Source organism: Falco punctatus, assembly GCF_963210335.1.
Source record: "Falco punctatus genome assembly, contig: scaffold_177, whole genome shotgun sequence".
NCBI classification, from domain to species: domain Eukaryota; kingdom Metazoa; phylum Chordata; class Aves; order Falconiformes; family Falconidae; genus Falco; species Falco punctatus.
Window position 1 is genome coordinate 13,917 of NW_027660204.1, and position 18,905 is coordinate 32,821.

The following is an 18,905-nucleotide window of genomic DNA, read 5'->3' on the forward strand; positions in this document are numbered from 1 at the left end:
AGATGGTGGAGGGTTGGCCCAAATGTGTAGCCATCACCCTATCATGCAATGCCCTGAGTTGTCCACCTGGAGCGACATGCAAGATGGTGGAAAGTTCCCCCAGATGCGTTCCCATCATCCCAACCTGCAATGACCTGAGTTGCTCCAAGGGGACAAGGTGTGAGATGGTGGAAACCTCCCCCAGATGCGTTCCCGTCATCCCAACCTGCAATGACCTGAGTTGCTCCAAGGGGACAAGGTGTGAGATGGTGGAAAGCTCCCCCAGATGCGTTCCCATCATCCCAACCTGCAGTGACCTCAATTGTCCAAAGGGAACAAGGTGTGAGATGGTGGAAACCTCCCCCAGATGCATTCCCATCATCTCATCCTGCAATGCCCTGAATTGTCCACCTGGAACGACATGCAAGATGGTGGAAAGTTCCCCCAGATGCGTTCCCATCATCCCAACCTGCAATGACCTGAGTTGCTCCAAGGGGACAAGGTGTGAGATGGTGGAAACCTCCCCCAGATGCGTTCCCGTCATCCCAACCTGCAATGACCTGAGTTGCTCCAAGGGGACAATATGTGAGATGGTGGAAAGTTCCCCCAGATGCGTTCCCATCTCCCATCCCCCACTCATCTGCCATGTCTTGGGGCGTTGGCACTACCGGGCCTTTGACGGGAAGAACTACGGCTTGGCTGGAGCTTGCACCCAGACGTTGGTGACCACCTGTAGCACCCAGTTGCCCACTCTCCAGGTCACAGTGGGCGGCCAGGTGGGCAGGGGACTAGGCGCCACCTTCAGCCACGTCACGCTCCGCGGTGACAGCTATGAGGTGGTCCTGCTCCGAGGAGAAGAGACCATGGCACGGGTGAGGAGACAGCGTGGGGTGGGGTGTCTTCTCCATCCTTGAGGCATCCGAAGCTTCTCGCCCCATTTCCACCCCCCAGATCTCATAACTGGGGGGTGGGGGAGGGGATCAGTGCCAACCCGTGTCCCCTCACCCACAGGTGGCCGGGCGCCAGGTCCACCTGCCCCTCTGGCTGGCGGGGGGGCGGGTGCGCCTGGAGCGGCGTGGGGGGCAGCGGCGGGTGACAACGGCTGTGGGCGTGCGGGTGGCCTTCGGTGGTGACGGCGCGGTGACGGTGACGGTGCCGGCGATGCTGCGGGGGCAGCTCTGCGGCGTCTGCAGCCACCCTGAGGAGGGGGACAGCGTGGGACAGGGGATGCGGTGCTGTGAGTGGGGTGGGGAGGGGTCTGTGGGTGCAGGCTGAGGGGGGGGAGGGAGGGGGTGGGGGTTGGTGGGGGGAGGGGAATGGAGCTGTGGGTGGGGGAATAGAGGAAGAGGTGGAGGAGGATGGTGGGATGGAGAAGCAGGTAGATCAGTGGATGGAGAAGGATGAAGGGATGGAGAAACAGTAGAAAGATGGAGGGATGGAGGAGCAGAGGGATCAGTGGGTGAAGGAAGATGGAGGGATGAAAGAGCAGGGAGATCAGTGGGTGAAGAGGGATGGAGGAGCAGAGGGATCAACAGAAGAAGGGTGGAAGGATGGAGGAACAGTAGCAGGATGAAGGGATGGAGGAGCAGGGAGATCAGTGGGTGAAGGAAGATGGAGGGATGGCGAAACAGTAGAAGGATGGAGGGATGGAGGAACAGAGGGATCAGTGGATGGAGAAGGATGGAGGAGCAGAGGGATCAGTGGGTGAAGAAGGATGAAGGGATGGAGAAACAGTAGAAAGATGGAGGGATGGAGGAGCAGGTAGATCAGTGGGTGCAGAAGGACAGAGGGCTGGAGGAGCAGGTGGAGAAGGACACCAACGGGTCTAATGGGTGCAGGTGGGTGGAAGGCTGGAAGCCGGTTGGCGAACCCTTCCAGAAGGCAACCTGGACCAACCCTCGCTCCTCCTGCCCCCGCAGCTCCCCCCTGCTCCCCCACACCCCCCCAGGAGCCCTGCGCCCCCTCGCCCATCCCCCCCCCCACCTCCCCTCCCACTCCCTCTGCCGCCACCTGCTCCGCCCTGGGCCTGGGCCACCTCCGGACCTTCGACCTTCTCCACCGCCACTTCCCCATCTCCTGCCTCTACCTCCTGGCCGGGCTCTGCCCCGGCGCCCGTGGGGCCGCATCCTTCCGCGTGCTGCTGCGCGGTGGCCCTGGCGGCATCGTGGGCGTCCAGGTGCTGGTGCCTGGCACGCGGGTGGCGCTGGACCCCTGGCGGGTGATGGTGAGTAGCCATGGGGGGAGGGGTAAGGGAGGGGGAGGGAGGAGGGGAGAGAGGGAGCAGGTTGGGGGGGCAGGGGAGGAGGTTGCCCATGGCTAGTGAGAAGGTCACCAAGGGCCAGTGAGAAGGTGGTTGGTGGCCAGTGAGAAGATGGTTGGTGGCCAGCAAGAAGGTGGTTAGTGGCTGCTGAGGTCACCAGGGGCTAGTGAGAAGATTGTTGGTGGCCAGTGAGCAGTGGCTGGTGAGGAGGTTGCCAGGGGCTAGTGAGAAGGTGGTTGGTGACTACTGAGAAGGTTGCCATGGGCTAGCAAGAAGGTTGCCCAGGGACCAGTAAGAAGGTGGTTGGTGGCTGGTGAGAAGGTGGTTTGTGGCCAGTGAGAAGGTCACCAGGGGCTAGTGAGAAGGTCACCGGGGCTAGTGAGAAGATTGTTGGTGGCCAGTGAGGAAGGTGTCCAGGGGCTGGTGAGAAGGTGTCCAGGGGCTAGTGAGAATGTGGTTGGTGGCCACTGAGCAGGTTGCCGGTGGCTAGTGAGAAGGTTGCTGGTGGCCAGTGAGCAGGTTTCCATGGGCTAGCGAGCAGGTTGCTGGTGGCTAGTGAGAAGGTGGTTGGTGGCCAGTGAGCAGGTTGCCATGGGCTAGCGAGCAGGTTGCCAGTGGCTAGTAAGAAGGTTCCCCATGGCTAGTGAGCAGGTTGCCCTGGGCTAGCAAGCAGGTTGCTGGTGCCCACTGGCCCACTCCCCCTTTGCCCCACCCCCCGCCCCCGCAGGTGAACGGCGTGCCCACCCCACTGCCCCATGCCGGGGGTCCCTCATCTGTCACCGTGGTGGCCCGGGGGTGGGAATTGGTGGCCCAGACCCCCCAGGGGGTGATGGTGGCTTTCGATGGGCGCAACGGCCACGTCACCGTCCAGGTACCTGGGGAGTATGGGGGGCGTCTGTGCGGCCTCTGCGGTGATGGTGATGGCGACCCCCGCAACGACGCGAGGCCGGCAGCGGGGTGGCGGGTGGGGGGAGGGGGGGAAGGGGGGTGCGGGGAGGTGGGGGTGTGTGGGACAGGGCAGAAAGGGGGGGAGGGGGGATGCGGGGTGCTGCTGGAGGAGGGGGGGCCCTTCCGGCTCTGCCACGCGGCCGTTCACCCTGGGACCTACTACCGGGACTGCGCGGCTGACGGGTGTCGCGGGGACGGCGCCTGCCGCGTCATCGCCGCCTACGCCGCCGCCTGCCAGAAGGCTGGGGAGAAGGTTCTGGAATGGCGTTCACAGGGCTTCTGCCGTGAGTCACCCAACCGGGGAGGCGGGGGAGGGGGCGGGGGAGAGGCAGGGGGGACAGGGACCCATAGAGCACCCCCAGACCCATAGAGCACCCCGGGACCCATAGAGCACCCAGGTGTGTGGGTGGGTGGGGGTCCAGCCCCATAGACCACCCAGGGACCCATAGAGCACCCCCAGGCCCCATAGAACACCCCAGGACCCAGGTTGGGGGGCTCCAGCCACACAGAGCACCCAGGGATCCACACAGCACCCAAGTGTTGGGGGAGGGGTGTGTTCCTACCCCTCACAGCGCCCCCCAGGGGGTCCCAGACCCCTTCCGGGGTGGGGATGGGGGTGTCCCAGGCACCCGGGCAGCACCCAACCCGCCCCCCCTCCCCTCCCCCCACAGCCCCCAAGTGCCCGGTGGGCACCCGCTACACCCTCTGCACCCCCAGCTGTGCCCAAGGGTGCCGGGAGGGCTGCGCATCCCCCCATGATGCTGCGGGGTGCCCAGTGACGGCAGCGAGGGCAGCGACGGCAGCGGTGGGAGCAAAGGCAGCGGTGGGAGCAAGGGTGGCAACGGCAGCGGTGGAAGCATCAGGGGCCACCAGCCCCCCAGGCACCTGCCGCGCCGTGGGGACACGTCACTACGTGACCTTCGACGGGGCGCCTGCGGCCGCTGGGGGTCACTGCCCCTATGTGGTGGCGCGGAGCTGTGGCCCCCCCGGGCCCCACCCCCCCTTCCAGGTCACCGTCACCCCCCAGCCCCGCGGTGGCACTGGAGGCCGGAGGGTGACTGTGAGCGTGGGGAAGCACCAGTGGGTGCTACAGGGGGCGCGGCTGGGCAGCGTGGAGGTGAGGGAGCGGAGGGGAGGGGAGGGGGGGTGGGGGGGAAGAGGATGGATGGATGGATAGATGGATGGATGGATGGAGGAGGTTGGGGGGCTGAAGAAGGTTGGAGAAGGTTGTGGGGCTGGAGAAGCTTGTGGGGCTGGAGAAGGTTGGAGAAGGTTGGGGGGCTGGAGAAGGTTGGAGAAGATTGGGGGGCTGGAGAGAGTTGGAGAAAGTTGTGGGTCTGGAGAAGGTTGGAGGAGGTTGTGGGGCTGGAGAAGGTTGGAGATCTGGAGAAGGTTGTGGGGCTAGAGAAGGTTGGGGGGTTGGAGAAGGTTCGAGGTCTGGAGGAGGTTGGAGGGCTGGAGAAGGTTGGAGGAGGTTGCAGGGGTGGAGAAGGTTGGAGAAGGTTGTGGGGCTGCAGAAGGTTCCAGAAGGTTGTGGGGCTGGTGGAGGCCACGAAGCTCTGGAGAAGGTCAGAGGACACGTGGCCACCATCTGGAAAGACCCCTCAGGGGGGACCACGTGGGGCAGCCCCCTAAGTGTGTCCCCCCCTCCCCCCCCCCCCAGGTGGACGGTGCCGCCGTGCCGCTGCCCACCTGCCGGGGGGGCGGGGCCACCTGTGTCACCTCCTGGGGTGCCACCACCCTCCTGGTGGCCACCGGCTCTGGCCTCCGCGTCACCGCTGGCCCCGGGGTGGGGGTGACTATCACCGTGACCCCCCAGCACCGGAACAGCACCTGCGGCCTCTGCGGCAACTTCGACGGTGGCCCCAGCAACGACGGTGGCCACGTGGACCCCACCCCCAGCTGTCCCCTCCCCCCCCCATGCCACCAACCCCCCCAGTGGAAGCGGCGGCACCAGGAGCTTTGCGGGGTCCTGAAGGATCCCCGAGGGCCCTTTGGGGCCTGTCACCCCAGGGTGGCCCCCGGGGTCTTCTACAGCATCTGCCTGCAGGAGCTTTGTGAAGCTGCGATGGGCCACCAGGAGGTTCTCCAGAATGTTCTCCAGAAGGTTGTCCAGGAGGGCCACCAGGAAGGCCATCAGAAGGGCTACCAGGAGGTTCTCCAGAAGGTTCTCCAGGAGGCCCACCAAGAAGTTCTCCAGAAGGGCTACCAGGAGGTTCTCCAGAAGGTTCTCCAGAAGGTTCTCCAGGAAGGCCACCAAGAAGTTCTCCAGAAGGGCTACCAGGAGGTTCTCCAGGAGGTTCTCCAGGAGGGCCACCAAGAAGTTCTCCAGAAGGGCCACCAGGAAGTTCTCCAGATGGTTCTCCAGGAGGTGCTCAGTGCCTACGAGGCGGCTTGTCACCAGGCGGGAGCGTGGGTGGGACACTGGAGAACACCCGACATCTGCCGTGAGTTAGGGACCATGGGGACATTGGGGGGGGAGGGGACAAGGGGGGGACTTGGGGGGTGTGGAGTGGTCTACCAGGCATGGGCAGCCATGATGTCACCTCCATGGGCAGCTGTGATGTCCCTGTGGGTCCATGGTGGCTTTGGTGTCCCCTCCATGATGTCCCCTCCCCCATGGTGACCTCTCTTTGGTGTCCCCTCCATGGCGTCTCCTCGATGTCCCCACCTTGGTGTCCCCTCCATGATGTCATCTCCATGGTGTCCCCTCCCCCATGGTGTCCCCTCCGCCATGGTGACCTCTCTTTGGTGTTCCCTCCCCCGTGGTGTCCCCTTCTCGGTGTCCCCTTCTCAGTGTCCCCTCCCCCCATGTCCCCCCCTCACCCCTCCGTGTCCCCTCCAGCCCGGGGGTGCCCCCGGCCCCTCCCCCGCTGTCACCCCAGGGCCACCTGCGCATCCCCCCCCAGGCTGCAGCCAAGGGACCTGCTGGCAGGTGAGGGGGGGAGGGGCACCGGGGGGGGCGGGGCTGGTGGCCACCATGGTGGCTGGTGGGCTACCAGGTGTGGTGGGCTACCAGGTGGATGGTGGCCACCAAAGAGTGGCTGGTGGGCAACAAGGTGGCTGGTGGTTACCAGGGGTGGCTACTAGGCCACCAGGGGTGGCTGGTGGGCAACCAGGTGGTTGGTGGGCAACGAGGTGGTTGGTGGGCAACGAGGTGGTTGGTGGGCAACAAGGTGGCTGGTGGGCTACCATAGGTGGCCAGTGGGCCACCAGGTGGCTGGTGGATGAGGACTGGCTGGTGGTCACCAAGAGTGGTTGGTGGCCACCAGGGGTGGCCGGTGGGCCACGAAGTGGTTGGTGGCCACCATGCCCCCCCCCCCAGGCCGGCTGCTGGAAGTGCTGCCGCTGCGAGGCCTCGGCCAGACCTTGGTGGCCCCGGGGGACCTGGTGGGCCACCTGCTGCCCCTCCCCCGCTTCCCCTTGGCCCCATAGTGTCCCCAAGGAGGGGGGGAAGGGGACACGGCGGGGGGGGAGGGGTGAGTTGTGTCCCCGTCCCCCCCAATTTCTTCATTAAACTCTTGCTCCCAGGAGTGGTCGGTGGCTTTGATCTGTCCCCTCCCCCACCGCCCCCCCCCTCCACCCATCCCCTCCCCCCCCAGTAAAAGCCACACAGGTGACCAGTTCACTCCTTTATTGGCCACCAGGCAGGTGACAGCGGTGTGTGTCGTGTCCCCGTCCCCCCCCCCCCCAGCGGTGTCCCCACATGTCCCCGCCCCTCCAGCTCTGGGGTGGGGGAGGGGTGGGGGTTGCTCAGATTTTGCCGGGGAAGGTCCCCTCCTCGCGGTACTCGTCCCACGTGGTCACCTGGGGGGGGGGAAGGGGACAAGGTGACACCGGGGTGCGGAGGGTGGGGCACAATACACAGACACAAACCCCCTGGGCACACTTGGGTCCCCCCTGGAGGACCCTGAGGGACCCAAGGACCATGGGGACACCCTGGGGACCTTTGGAGACACCTTGAGGACACCCTGGGGACCCTCTGGGGACACTTGGGGACACCCTGGGGACACATAGTGACACTAGGGGGCACCTTGGGGGACCCAAGGACCATGGGGACACCACAGGGACACTCTGAGGACACTTGGTGACACCCTGGGGGACCCTGAGGGACCCAAGGACGATGGAGACACCATGGGGACACCCTGGGGACACTTGGTGACATTTGGGGAGCCCTGGTGACCCTTGGGGACCTGTGGTGACATTTGGGGACCCCCTGTTGACCCTTGTAGACACCCTTGTTGACCCTGGGGGCATCCTTGTTGACCCTGGGGTACACCTTGTTGACCCATGTTGACCTTTGCTGACTCCTGGTGACCGACCCTTGGTGACACCCTTGGTGACCCACATTGACCCTTGCAGAACTTTGAGGACACCCTTGTTGATCCTCATTGACCCCTATTGACCCTTGGGGACACCTGGTGAGCTTTGGGGACCCTCACCCAGGAGGTGGGACACAAGGACCTGTAGACCCGCTGGTACCACTGGCAGGGGCTGGCGTCTGCCCCTTTGGCCGCCATCGCCTTCTGGCACCGGTGAAAATCTGTGGGGGGGGCGGGAGGGGTTGTGTGTGTGAGGGGACACTGAGGAGACACCGAGGGGGACCCCCCCGGGTGGGAGGAAGGGACCTTGGTGGCCCCTGGGGGGTCCCTGGTGGCCCGGGGGGGGAGGGGCAGTACCCAGGTAGTTCTGCCAGCAGTTGCGCGTCTGGTTCTGGTTGGGGAAGCGGCTGTCGAAAGGAGCCGTCTTGTAATGCTCCAGCTTGGCCTTGATGTCCTCCGCCATGCTAATTAGCGGCCTAATTAGCAGCCGGCGCTCGTTAATGATGCAGAAGGGGTTAATTAGCCATCCCCTGCCCCCCGGAGTGATTAACACACACCCCCCGAGGGAATTTATCCATCGTTTGTGGCCATAACACCAGCACAAACACCACCAAGGACAAACCCAGCTACTCTATTAACTAATTAATAAGGCTAATTAATATTCCTCTGAGGGCAATTAGTCCCCCCTTGAGATAATTAATCACCTCTGGGAGTAATTAAACCATCATTTGTGGCCATAACACCAACAAAACCAGTAAGGAACAGCCACAGGGATAGACCTATCTACTCTATTATCTAATTAACAGGGTTAATTACCACCCACCCGGGTAATTAATAATCTCTGAGGGTAATTAGCCCCCTCTTGGGATAATTAATCACCCCAGGTAGTAATTAATCCATCGTTTGCGGCCGTAACACCACAACAAACACCACCAAGGACAGACCCAGCTACTCTGTAACTAATTAACAGGATTAATTAATCCCCCAGGACTAATTAATATTCCTCTCAAAGTCATTAACTCTCTCTGGGACTAATTAACTACCCCACATACACAAAAGATGCTCGTTAATTAACTCCATAATTATAATAAGGAAACAAACAGCTTTACCAGAGTTAATTTTAAAGGGGCTAATTAGCTCTACTAATTAGTTAGGAGTTAATTAAGCTAATTCAGCATTGATTAATAGTCCCCCCCAGAATAATTAACCCCCTCAGCAATAATTAACCCAGTTGTGTAGGAGAAAGGAGGGTAATGGGCGCAAATTAGTGCGGCTAATTACCCCCCCATCTAATTACGCCCCCCGAGCTAATTAACCTCCCCGCCAGTGCCCTCCCAGTAACCCACCAGTAACCCCCCCAGTGCCTTCCAGTAACGCCGCCCAGTAACCCACCAGTGCCTCCCAGTAACCCACCAGTAGCCCTCCAGTGCCTCCCAGTAACCCCCACAGTGCCCGCCCAGTAACCACCCAGTGCCACCAGTAACTGCCCAGTAACCCACCAGTAGCCCTTCAGTGCCTCCCAGTAACCTCCCAGTAAGCCCCCCAGTGCCCGACCAGTAACCTCCCCAGTGGCTCCCAGTAAGCCCCCAGTGCCACCGGTAACACCCCATTAACCCCCCCAGTGCCCGCCCAGTACCCCAGTAACCCCCAGTAGCCTCAGAGTAACCCCCCCAGAGCCCCCCCAGTGCCCTCCCGGTAGCCCCAGTAACCACCCAGTGCCCCTCAAGTAGCCCCCCAGTGCTTCCCCAGTGCCCTCCCAGGAACAGCCAAGTGCCACCAACAACCCTCCCAGTAATGCCTCAGTACCACCAGCAGCCCTCCCAAGTAGCCCTCCCAGTAACAGTCCCAGTGCCTCCCAGCGCCACCAATAACCCTCCCAGTAACCCCCCAGCGCCACCAGTAACCCTCCCAGTAGCCCTCCCAGCAACGCCCCAGTGCCTCCAGTAACCCTCCCAGCAACACCCCCGTGCCCTCCCAATAGCCCCCACTAACCTCCCCAGCGCTCCCAGTAGCTCCCAGTTCCCCGCCTCACCCGGTACCACCGACACGACTCAAAGTGACTTTCACCACCGCCGCCCCCGAGCCGGAACCGGAACCAACGAGACGCAGCGGAAGCGCAGCGCGCCGCCGGAAGTGGCGTAGTACCAGCCCAGCGAACCTAAGCCGAGGGGCCATAGAGATGCGGCGGGTAGAGCGACCCAGGCGGAGGGTGGGGGCGGGAGCTCGGAGGACCGCGGCGGCCATAGAGAGGACATAGGAGGACTGAGCGTCGCCCGCGGTGGGAGGACCCCGCGCCTACCCGGAAGTGCCCCCCAAGGACCCCCAAACACCCTCTGGGGACCCCAGGGCCCCCAAAATGGCTCATCCCTGCCCAAAGACCCCCCCCCAGGACGCCCAAAATGGGCCCCAGAGCCCCCAGAATGGCCCATTCCTGCCCAAAGACCCCCCCCAGAGACCCCCAAAATGGCCCATCCCTAAGCACAGACCCCCCAGGACCCCCAAAATGGGCGCCAGACCCCCAAGAATTGCCCATTCCTGCCCAAAGACCCCCCCAGGACCCCCAAAATTGCCCAGCCCTGCCCAAAGAACCCCCCAGGACGCCCCAAAATGGTCCCAGGACACCCCGGGACCCCGAAAATGGCCCATACCTGCCCAAAGACCCCCAAAATCACCCCAGGATCCCCCCACTCCCCCCAAAATGGCCCATCCCTAAGCACAGACCCCCCCCAGGACCCCTAAAATGGGTCCCAGACCCCCCAAAATGGCCCATTCCTGCCCAAAGACCCCCCCAGGACCCCACAAAATGGCCCCAGAACCCCCCAAATACCCCTAGAACCTCCCAAACCCCCCATTTCTGTACCCAGATCCCCCCAGCACCCCCAAAACCCCTCAGGACCCCCTAAATCCCCCCCAGGACCCCCCAAAATCCCCGTTTCTGTCCACAGACCCCCCTCGGACCCCTAAAAGCCCCTCAGAACCCCCCCAAATCCGCCCCAGCACCCTCCGTGTTCCCTGGGGGGTCCCCAGGGGCGTTTCGGGGTCTCCGGCGGGCTCTAGGACCCGGGGTTGCCGCTGCTGCCCTCCCCGAGCACTTCCGCCCGGCTTGGGGCGGGGCCTTGACGCCGAGGGGGCGGGACGCTCGTGTGCGGTGCCAGGGAGGGGGCGGGGCCTGGGGCGGCGCTTCCGGATCCGGGGCAGAGGCGCGTGTGGGCCCGCGTGGAGCAGCGGCGGGATGAGGCCAGGTGGGGACTGGGGGGGAACTGGGAAGGACTGGGAGAGACTGGGGGGTAACTGGGATGGAGTGGGATGGACTGGGGGCACTGGGAGGGCTGGGATGTACTGGGAGGGACTGGGGGGTAACTGGGAGAGACTGGGGGGTACTGGGATAGGACTGGGGGCCACTGGGAGGTCTGGGATTTACTTGGGGGGGATTGCGGGTAAGTGGGAGGGACTGGGGATAACTGGGATGGGAGTGGGATGGACATGGACTGGGGGCACTGGGAGGGACTGGAAGGGACTGGGATGGGACTCTGAGGGACTGGGGGATAACTGGGAGGGCTGGGATGTACTGGAGGAACTGGGGGGTAACTGGGATGGGACTGCGGGCCACTGGGAGGGATTGGGGGGTAACTGGGATGGGACTGGGGGGGTCAGGGATGGACTGGGAGGGAGTGGACTGGAGGGGACTGGGAGGGACTAGGGAGTAACTGGGGGGGGGGGGGCTGGGCTGTACTGAGAGGGCTGGGATGTACTGGGTGGAACTGGGAGGGACTGGGTGGTAACTCGGATGGGACTGGGGGGGACTGGGATGAGCTGGGGGGTAACAGAGGCACTGGGAGAGACTGGGGGGTGACTGGGATGGACTGGGATATACTGGGGGCACAGGGAGGGCTGGGATGTGCGGGGGGGCACTGGGAGGGACTAGCGTGGCACTGGGGGTAACTGGGAGGTACTGGGTGGTAACTGGGATGGGACTAGGGGTGGACTGGGGGGCACTGGGAGGGCTGGGATTTACTTGGGGGTAGTTGGGCTAACTGGGATGGACTGGGGGGTAACTGGGGGGCACTGGGATGTACTGGGGGGCTGGGATGGGACTGGGAGGGACGGGGTAACTGGGGAGGGACTGGGGGCACTGGGATGGGACTGGGGGGTAACTGGGATAGGACTGGGATGTACTGGGGCACTGGGAGAGCTGGTATGTACTGGAAGGGATTGGGGGGTAACTGGGATGGGATTGGGGGCATTGGGAGGACTGGAGGGCAACTGGGAGGGGCTGAGGGGTACTGGGATGGCGCTGGGAGGGTCTGGTGGGTAACTGGGATGGCACTGGGAGGTTAAGAGGGAGGAATGAAGTGGCACTGGGGGCAACTGGGATGGACTGGGGAGCAGCTGGGGTGTACTTGGGGGGTGACCAAGAGGGTAGTTGAGCTAAACTGGGAATACTGGGAGCCAGGGGGGGCTTACTGGGCAGGAACTGGGAGCTCTCTGCAGCCCTCCTAGTCCCTCCCAGTGCTCCCAGTTTGACGGCGGCTCCCAACAGGGTTCAGCCCTCGGGGGGGGCGCGGCGGCCGCGGCGGCTTCCGGGGGGGCCGAGGTGAGTGGGGCCCTCCCAGTGTTCCCAGTATGGCACTGGGAACCCCCGTGCCCTCCCAGTCTGACCCCTCCCCCCCCCCGCCAGTTACTTCCTGTCCCCTTCCCAGTATGCCCAGTTCCCCCCCGCACGCCCAGTTACCCCCTGTCCTCTCCCCCAGTATGCCCAGTTCCACTTCTACCTCCTCCCCAGTACACCCAGTTCCTACTCTGTTCACTCCCCGGTATGCCCAGTTACCATCTGCCCTTCCCCCAGTATGCCCAGTCACACTTCCAGTGTGCCTAGTTCCCCCCATCCCTTCCCAGTATGTCCCCAGTATGGCCAGTTTCCTCTTTGTCCCCTCGCCAGTATGCTAGGTTGCACTCCCAGTATACCCAGCTTCCCTTCTGCCTCCTCCCGGCATGCCCAGTTTCCTCTCCATCCCCTCCCCCAATGTGCCCAGTGCCCCTCCCCCATTCCCACTGCTCCCCTCCCCTTCCCAGTGCTCCCAGTAACCCCAGTGCCCCCATTCCCAGTGCTCCTAGTAAACCCGGTGCCTCTCCCCCCTTCACAGTGCTCCCAGTAACCCCAGTGCTCCTCCCCCCCTTCCCAGTGCTCCCAGTAAACTCATGGCCCCTCCCCCATTCCCACTGCTCCTCCTCCCTCATTCCCAGTGCTCCCAGTAACCACGGCGCTCCTCCACCCCCTTCCCAGTGCTCCCAGTAAACCCACTGCCCCAACCCCATTCCCACTGCCCCTCTTCTTATCCCAGTGCTCCCCTTCTTTTCCCACTGCTCCCAGTAAAGCCAGTGCCCCTTCCCCATTCCCACTGTCCCTCCCCCCATCCCAGTGCTCCCAGTAACCCCAGTTTCCTTTCCCCCCCACAGGTGGCAGTTTCCAGCCCCGCGGGGGCGGCTCCGCAGGGCGGGGGAGGGGCGGCCCGGCCCGGGGGGGGAGGGGTGGGGGGAGGGGCGGGGGGAGGGGCGGCCGCGGCGGCTTCAAGGGCGGCAAGAAAGTGACGGTGGAGCCGCATCGGCACGAAGGTGGGTGGGGGCGGGGCTGGGGGGAGGGGGGAGGGGCTGGGGTGAGGCTGTGGGGAGGGGCAAGGGGTGGGGGGAGGGGCTGGGAGAAGGAGGGGCTCTGGGGGAGGGGCAAGGGGAGGGGTTGTGGGGGAGGGGCTAGAGGGGAGGGGCTGTGGGGGAGGGGCGGGGGGTCCTTGGGGGGAGTGGGGAGGGACTGCGGGGGGAGGGGCTGTAACTGAGGGGGAGAGACAAGGAGAGGGGGAGGGGCTCTAGGGGGGAGGGGTGGGAGGTCCTTGGGGGGAGTGGGGAGGGGCTGTGGGTGGAGGGGAGGGGCAGGGGATCCTGGGGGGAGGGGCAGGGGATCCTGGGGGGAGGGGCTGTGGGTCCTTGGGAGGAGCTGTGGGGGAGGGGAGGGGCTTTGGGTCCTTGGGGGGAGGGGGGGGTGGGGGTGGGGCTCTGGGGGTAGGGGCAGTGGGGGAGGGGCCATGGGGCAGCTGTGTGCCGCGGGCGCTGCCCTTCCCCCAGGCGTGTTCATCTGCCGGGGCCGCGAGGATGCGCTGGTGACACGGAACCTGGTGCCGGGGGAGTCAGTGTACGGGGAGAAACGGATCGCGGTGGAGGTACTGGGAGCACTGGGGGGACTGGGAGGGTACTGGGTGTGACAGGGAGGGGATTGGGCGGGACTGGGAGTAACCAGGAGGGACTGGACAAGCACTGGGAGGGCGCTGGGGGCAACTGGGAGGCACTGGTGCCACTGGGAGAGCCAGAGAAGAGCACCAGGACGTTCTCCAGCTCCATACTGGGAGCACTGGGAGGTGATACTGGTGGTACTGGGAGGCTGGGGGAGTCCATAGGGCACCACAGCTGGTGGGTGACGTGTCCTCTGATGGCCCCATGACCATGATAGTGGCTTGTGGTGGTTCCACCAAGATGGTGGCCACCACCAGGACCTTCTCCAGCTCCATACTGGGAGCACTGGGAGCACTGGGAAGTGGCACTGGTGGCACTGGGAGGCTGGGGGTGTCCATGGAACACCACAGCTGGTGGGTGACGTGTCCCCTTGTGTCCCTGTCCCCATGATAGTGACTCATGGTGGTGTCACCAAGGTGCTGGTCACCACCAGGAACTTCTCTGGCTCAGTACTGGTGGCACTGGGAGGCGATACTGGTGGCACTGGTGGCTGGGGCTGTCCACGGGGCACCATGACCACCAGGTGACTTGTCCCCCCATGTCCCTGTCCCCGGGATGGTGACATCAAGGTGGTGGCACCAGGGTGTTGGCCACTTCCAGGATGGTGGCCATCACCACAACCTTCTCCAGCTCCATACTGGGAGGTGGCACTGGTGGCTGGGAGTGTCCATGGGACACCACAGCTGGTGGGTGACATGTCACCCGATGTCCCCATGATCATGACAGTGACTCACGGTGGTGTTACCAAGATGGTGGCCACCACCAGGACCTTCTTCGGCTCCATACTGGTGGCACTGGGAGGCAATACTGCTGGCACTGGTGGCTGGAGGTGTCCATGGGACACTGTGACCACCAGGTGACCTGTGTCCCTGTCCCCAGGACGGTGACACCAAGGTGGAGTACCGCGCCTGGAACCCCTTCCGCTCCAAGTTGGCGGCTGCCATCTTGGGTGGCATCGACCAGATCCACATCCGGCCGGGGACCAAGGTCCTGTACCTGGGCGCCGCCTCGGGGACAACAGTGTCCCATGTCTCCGACATCGTGGGGCCGGTGAGGACACGGGGCCACCACCTGGGGGGAGGGGGAGGGGAGGAGGTGGCATCTCCATGGGGTTCTGGAGGTGGTATCTGCATGGGGTTGTGGTGGTGGCATCTCCAGGGAGCCAGGGAGGTGGCATCTGCACATGTTTCTGGAGGTGGCATCTCCAGGGGGCTGGGGAGGTGGCATCTCCAGGGGGCTGGGGAGGTGGCATCTCCAGGGGGCTGGGGAGGTGGCATCTGCATGGGCTTGGGGAGGTGGCATCTGCATGGGCTTGGGGAGGTGGCATCTGCATGGGCTTCTGGAGGTGACATCTCCAGGGGGCTGGGGACAACGTGGAGGTGGCATCTGCATGGGCTTGGGGAGGTGGTATCTCTGTGGGTTTGGGGACAGCCTGGAGGTGGCATCTCCGTGGGCTTGGATCTGGAAGTCCATTGGGTGGTGGCCCCATGTCCCTGAAGATGTCCCCTGCCATGAGTACCTGTCCCCCTCTCCAGGAGGGGCTGGTTTATGCCGTCGAGTTCTCCCACCGCTCAGGCCGGGACCTCATCAACGTGGCCAAGAAACGCACCAATGTCATCCCGGTCATTGAGGACGCCCGGCACCCCCACAAGTACCGAATGCTCATTGGTGAGGCACCACCACTGCTCCAGAAGGTTCTGGAGAACATCTGGGTGGCTTTCAGGGTGGTTTGGAGGTCTTGGAGAAGGTCTGGAGGGTCCTTCAAGGCACCTCTGAGATGTTCCTGACATAGTTTTGGGTTCTGCGAGGCTCTTGGAGGGATTTGGTGGTGCTGAAGAAGACTTTGGGGGTCTCTAGAAGGTTTTGGAGAACATGTAGGTGGTCTTCAAGGCAGTTTGGTGGCTTTCTAGAAGGTCTGGAGGTCCTTCAATACACCTCTGAGAGGTTTCTGAGGTGGTTTTGGGTTTTGTGAGGCTCTTGGAGGGATTTGGTGGTGCTGGAGAAGACTTTGGGAGTCTCTAGAAGGTTCTGGAGAAGATCTAGGTGGCCTTCAAGGTGGTTTGCAGGTGTTGGAGAAGGTCTGGAGGGTCCTTCAAGGTGTCTCCAAGAGGTTTCTGATGTAGTTTGGGGTTTTGTGAAACTCTTGGAGGCATTTGGTGGTGCTGGAGAAGACTTTGGGGGTCTCTGAGCTCCTGGAGAACATCTGGAGGGTCCTTCAAGGCACCTCCGAGAGGTTCTTGGGGTGATTTTTGGGGGCAGGGCTGGGTTGACGGGGTGGCTGGGAGGTATTTTGGGGTCTCCCAGGTCTTGGGGACAAGTTGGGGTGTCCGGGGGTGGGGGATGGGTGGGGGTTGGGGTGCCCATGACTGAGGTGTCCCCTCCCCCACCCCAGGCATGGTGGACGTGATCTTCGCCGACGTGGCACAGCCCGACCAGACGCGCATCGTGGCCCTCAACGCCCACAACTTCCTGCGCAACGGTGGCCACTTTGTCATTTCCATCAAGGTAAGCCACCAGTATGGGCTAGTATGCACCAGTATAGACCAGTATGCAGCAGTACCCACCACTGACCAGTATTTGGGCACCGGGAGCTGGTGAGGACCAGTAATGGGGCGCTGGGTACCAGTATGGACCAGTCAGGACCAGTAAAGGGCCACTGGGAACCAGTAAGGACCAGTACTGGAAGTGGGAACCAGTAGCAGCTAGTACTGGGAAGTGGGAACCAGTAGGGACCAGTACCCACTACTGGGAACCAGTAATGGGGTGCTAGGAGCTGGTGAGGACCAGTAACAGGACACCGGGCACCAGTATGGACCAGTAAAGGGCCACTGGGCACCAGTAGGGACCAGTACTGGGAAGTGGGAACCGGTAGGGGCCAGTACTGGGAAGCGGGAGCAGTTATGGGTCCCCAGGCTCCCAGTATGACCCAGTGACATGTGCCCAGGCTCCCTGTGAGCCCAGTAGTGGGTCTCTGGGCTCCCAGCAAGGCCCAGTGCCATGTCCCCAAGCTCCCAGTAAGAACCAGTGACAGGTCTCCTGGTCTCTGGGCTCCCATTGAGCCCCAGTAACAGCCCCCCAGCCTCCCAGTATGACCCAGTGCCATGTCCCCGAGCTCCCAGTAAGATCCAGTAAGGCGTGTGGCGCCTGCTGGGGGTCCCCCAGCCTCCCCCTCACCCCCCTCCCCGGCCCCCCCCCAGGCGAACTGCATCGACTCGACGGCGGCGCCCGAGGCGGTGTTCGCGGGCGAGGTGAGGAAGATGACGGCTGAGCAGATGAAGCCGCAGGAGCAGCTGACGCTGGAGCCCTATGAGAGGGACCACGCCGTGGTGGTGGGCGTCTACAGGTGGGACTGGGGGGCAATGGGGGGGAACTGGGAGGGCACTGGGATGGACTGGGTGGGAACTGAGGGACACTGGGAGGGGACTGGGACGCACTGGGAGGGGCTAGGAGGGGACTGGGAGGGATTGAGAGGGGACTGTGGGTACTAGGAAGGGCTAGGAGGGCACTGGGCGGAGAGTGGGGGTACTGGGAGGGCATTGGGAGGCAATGGGAGGTGCTTGAAGGGCAGTGGGATGGACTGGGAGAGGAGTGGTGGGCACTAGGATGGACTGGGAGGGGACTGGAGGGAACTGGGAGTGTGGGGAGGGGACAGGGATGGACTGGGAGGGGACTTGGGGGGCACTGGGAGGGACTGGGTGGAGACTGGGGGACACTGGGACAGACTGGGATGGGCTGGGAGGAGACTTGGGGGCGACTGAGGGCACTGGGCTGGACTGGGAGGGGACTGGCGGCCATACTGGGAGGGACTGGTCCATACTGGGAGGGCACCTGGCCATACTGGGACGGGACTGGCAGCCATACTGGGAGAGACTGGGCCGTACTGGGAGGAACTGGTCACTGACCAGTGCCCCCTCTCTCCCCAGGCCGCCCCCCAAGCAGAAGTGACGTCTTTTCACCTGCCACTCCCCCCTCCCCTCCCCCATTTTGGGGCAAATTCTGGCGATTTGGGGTTTTTTTGGGGGGTGGGGGGAGGGGCGGGGTTTATTAAAATAAAGGGAAAAATGCGACTTGGGGCTGGGGGTATAATTAGTTGGGGGGTAATTAATCGGGGGGGGGGCGCAGTTACTGGGGGGAGGGGGGGGCAATTAGTCCCTGAGAGGAGTAATGGGGGGGTAATTAGCCTGGCGGGGCAAAATGGGGGGGTAATTAACTGGGGGGTGTAATTAAACCCCCGGGGAGGGGGGTGTAATTAGGGGGGATACAATTACATGCCGGGGCAGGGGGGGACACAATTAAATGCTGGGGGGGTGTGGGGGGGTGGGGTGTAAATTGGGGGGTAATTAGCTGGAGTTTGGGGGCAATTAATCTCCTGGGGGGGGTAAACTGGGGGGTAATTAGCCCAGAGGGGTGCAATTAATCCCCTGGGGGGGTAATTAGACCAGTGGGGGGTAAGCTGGGGGGGGTAATTAGTTCCAGGGGGGAGCAATTAATTCCCGGGGGGGGTAATTAGCTGGGGGAGGTAAATTGGGGGTAATTAGCCTGGGGGGGGCAATTAATCCCCTGGGAGGGTAATTAGTGAGGGATGGGATGGGACATGACTGGGGGGTAATTAACCCCGGGGGGTGTAAATTGGGGGGGTAATTAGACCCTGGGGGGTAAATTGGGGGGTAACTAGGGCAGGGGGGGCAATTAATCCCATGGGAGGGTAATTAGCGGGTGGGGGGTGGGGTACATTGGGGGGGTAATTAGCCCTGTGGGGGCAATTAATTCCCTGGGGGGGTAATTAGCCTGGGGTGAGGGCAATTAATTTCTAGTGGTGGGGTAGATATTGGGGGGGTAATTAGCCCTGGGGAGCAATTAATCCCCTGGGGAGTAATTAAGCCAGGGTGTGTGTGTGTGTGTAAATTGGGGGGTAATTAGCCCCGGGGGGGGGGGGGGTGGTGGTGGTGGTGGTGTAAATTGAGGGATAATTAGCCCGGGGGGGTCAATTAATCAATCCCCTGGGAGGGTAATTAGCCCTGGGGAGGGCAGTTAATTTCCGGGGGGGGGGGTAAATTGGGGGGGTAATTAGTCTGAGTTCTGGGGCAATTAATCCCCTGGGGGGTAATTAAACA

General features: G+C 63.0%; 2 protein-coding genes across 3 annotated transcripts; one reads left to right on the plus strand and one right to left on the minus strand.

The window, feature by feature from the left end:
* Nucleotides 1-6,806: 6,806 nt before the first annotated feature.
* On the minus strand, nucleotides 6,807-9,686 carry COX6B1 (cytochrome c oxidase subunit 6B1). Of its 2 annotated transcripts, none has more exons than XM_080411687.1 (4): nucleotides 9,542-9,686; nucleotides 7,867-7,985; nucleotides 7,630-7,730; nucleotides 6,807-6,994 (listed from the first exon to the last, which is right to left on the minus strand). In XM_080411687.1, exons 1-4 carry the CDS (start codon nucleotides 9,682-9,684, stop codon nucleotides 6,941-6,943), a joined length of 417 nt encoding a protein of 138 aa, XP_080267813.1. In that variant the 5' UTR covers nucleotides 9,685-9,686; the 3' UTR covers nucleotides 6,807-6,940. The 2 variants fall into 2 exon arrangements, with proteins under 2 accessions (XP_080267813.1, XP_080267814.1); XM_080411688.1 differs by having other exon boundaries at nucleotides 9,502-9,644.
* Nucleotides 9,687-10,683: 997 nt separating this feature from the next.
* Nucleotides 10,684-17,858, plus strand: FBL (fibrillarin). Its single transcript, XM_080411686.1, has 9 exons — nucleotides 10,684-10,751; nucleotides 12,050-12,103; nucleotides 12,967-13,122; nucleotides 13,627-13,721; nucleotides 14,671-14,841; nucleotides 15,327-15,459; nucleotides 16,184-16,296; nucleotides 16,989-17,134; nucleotides 17,715-17,858. The coding sequence occupies exons 1-9, from the start codon at nucleotides 10,742-10,744 to the stop codon at nucleotides 17,734-17,736; spliced, it is 900 nt and encodes a 299-aa protein (XP_080267812.1). The 5' UTR covers nucleotides 10,684-10,741; the 3' UTR covers nucleotides 17,737-17,858.
* The last annotated feature ends 1,047 nt before the right edge of the window (nucleotides 17,859-18,905 follow it).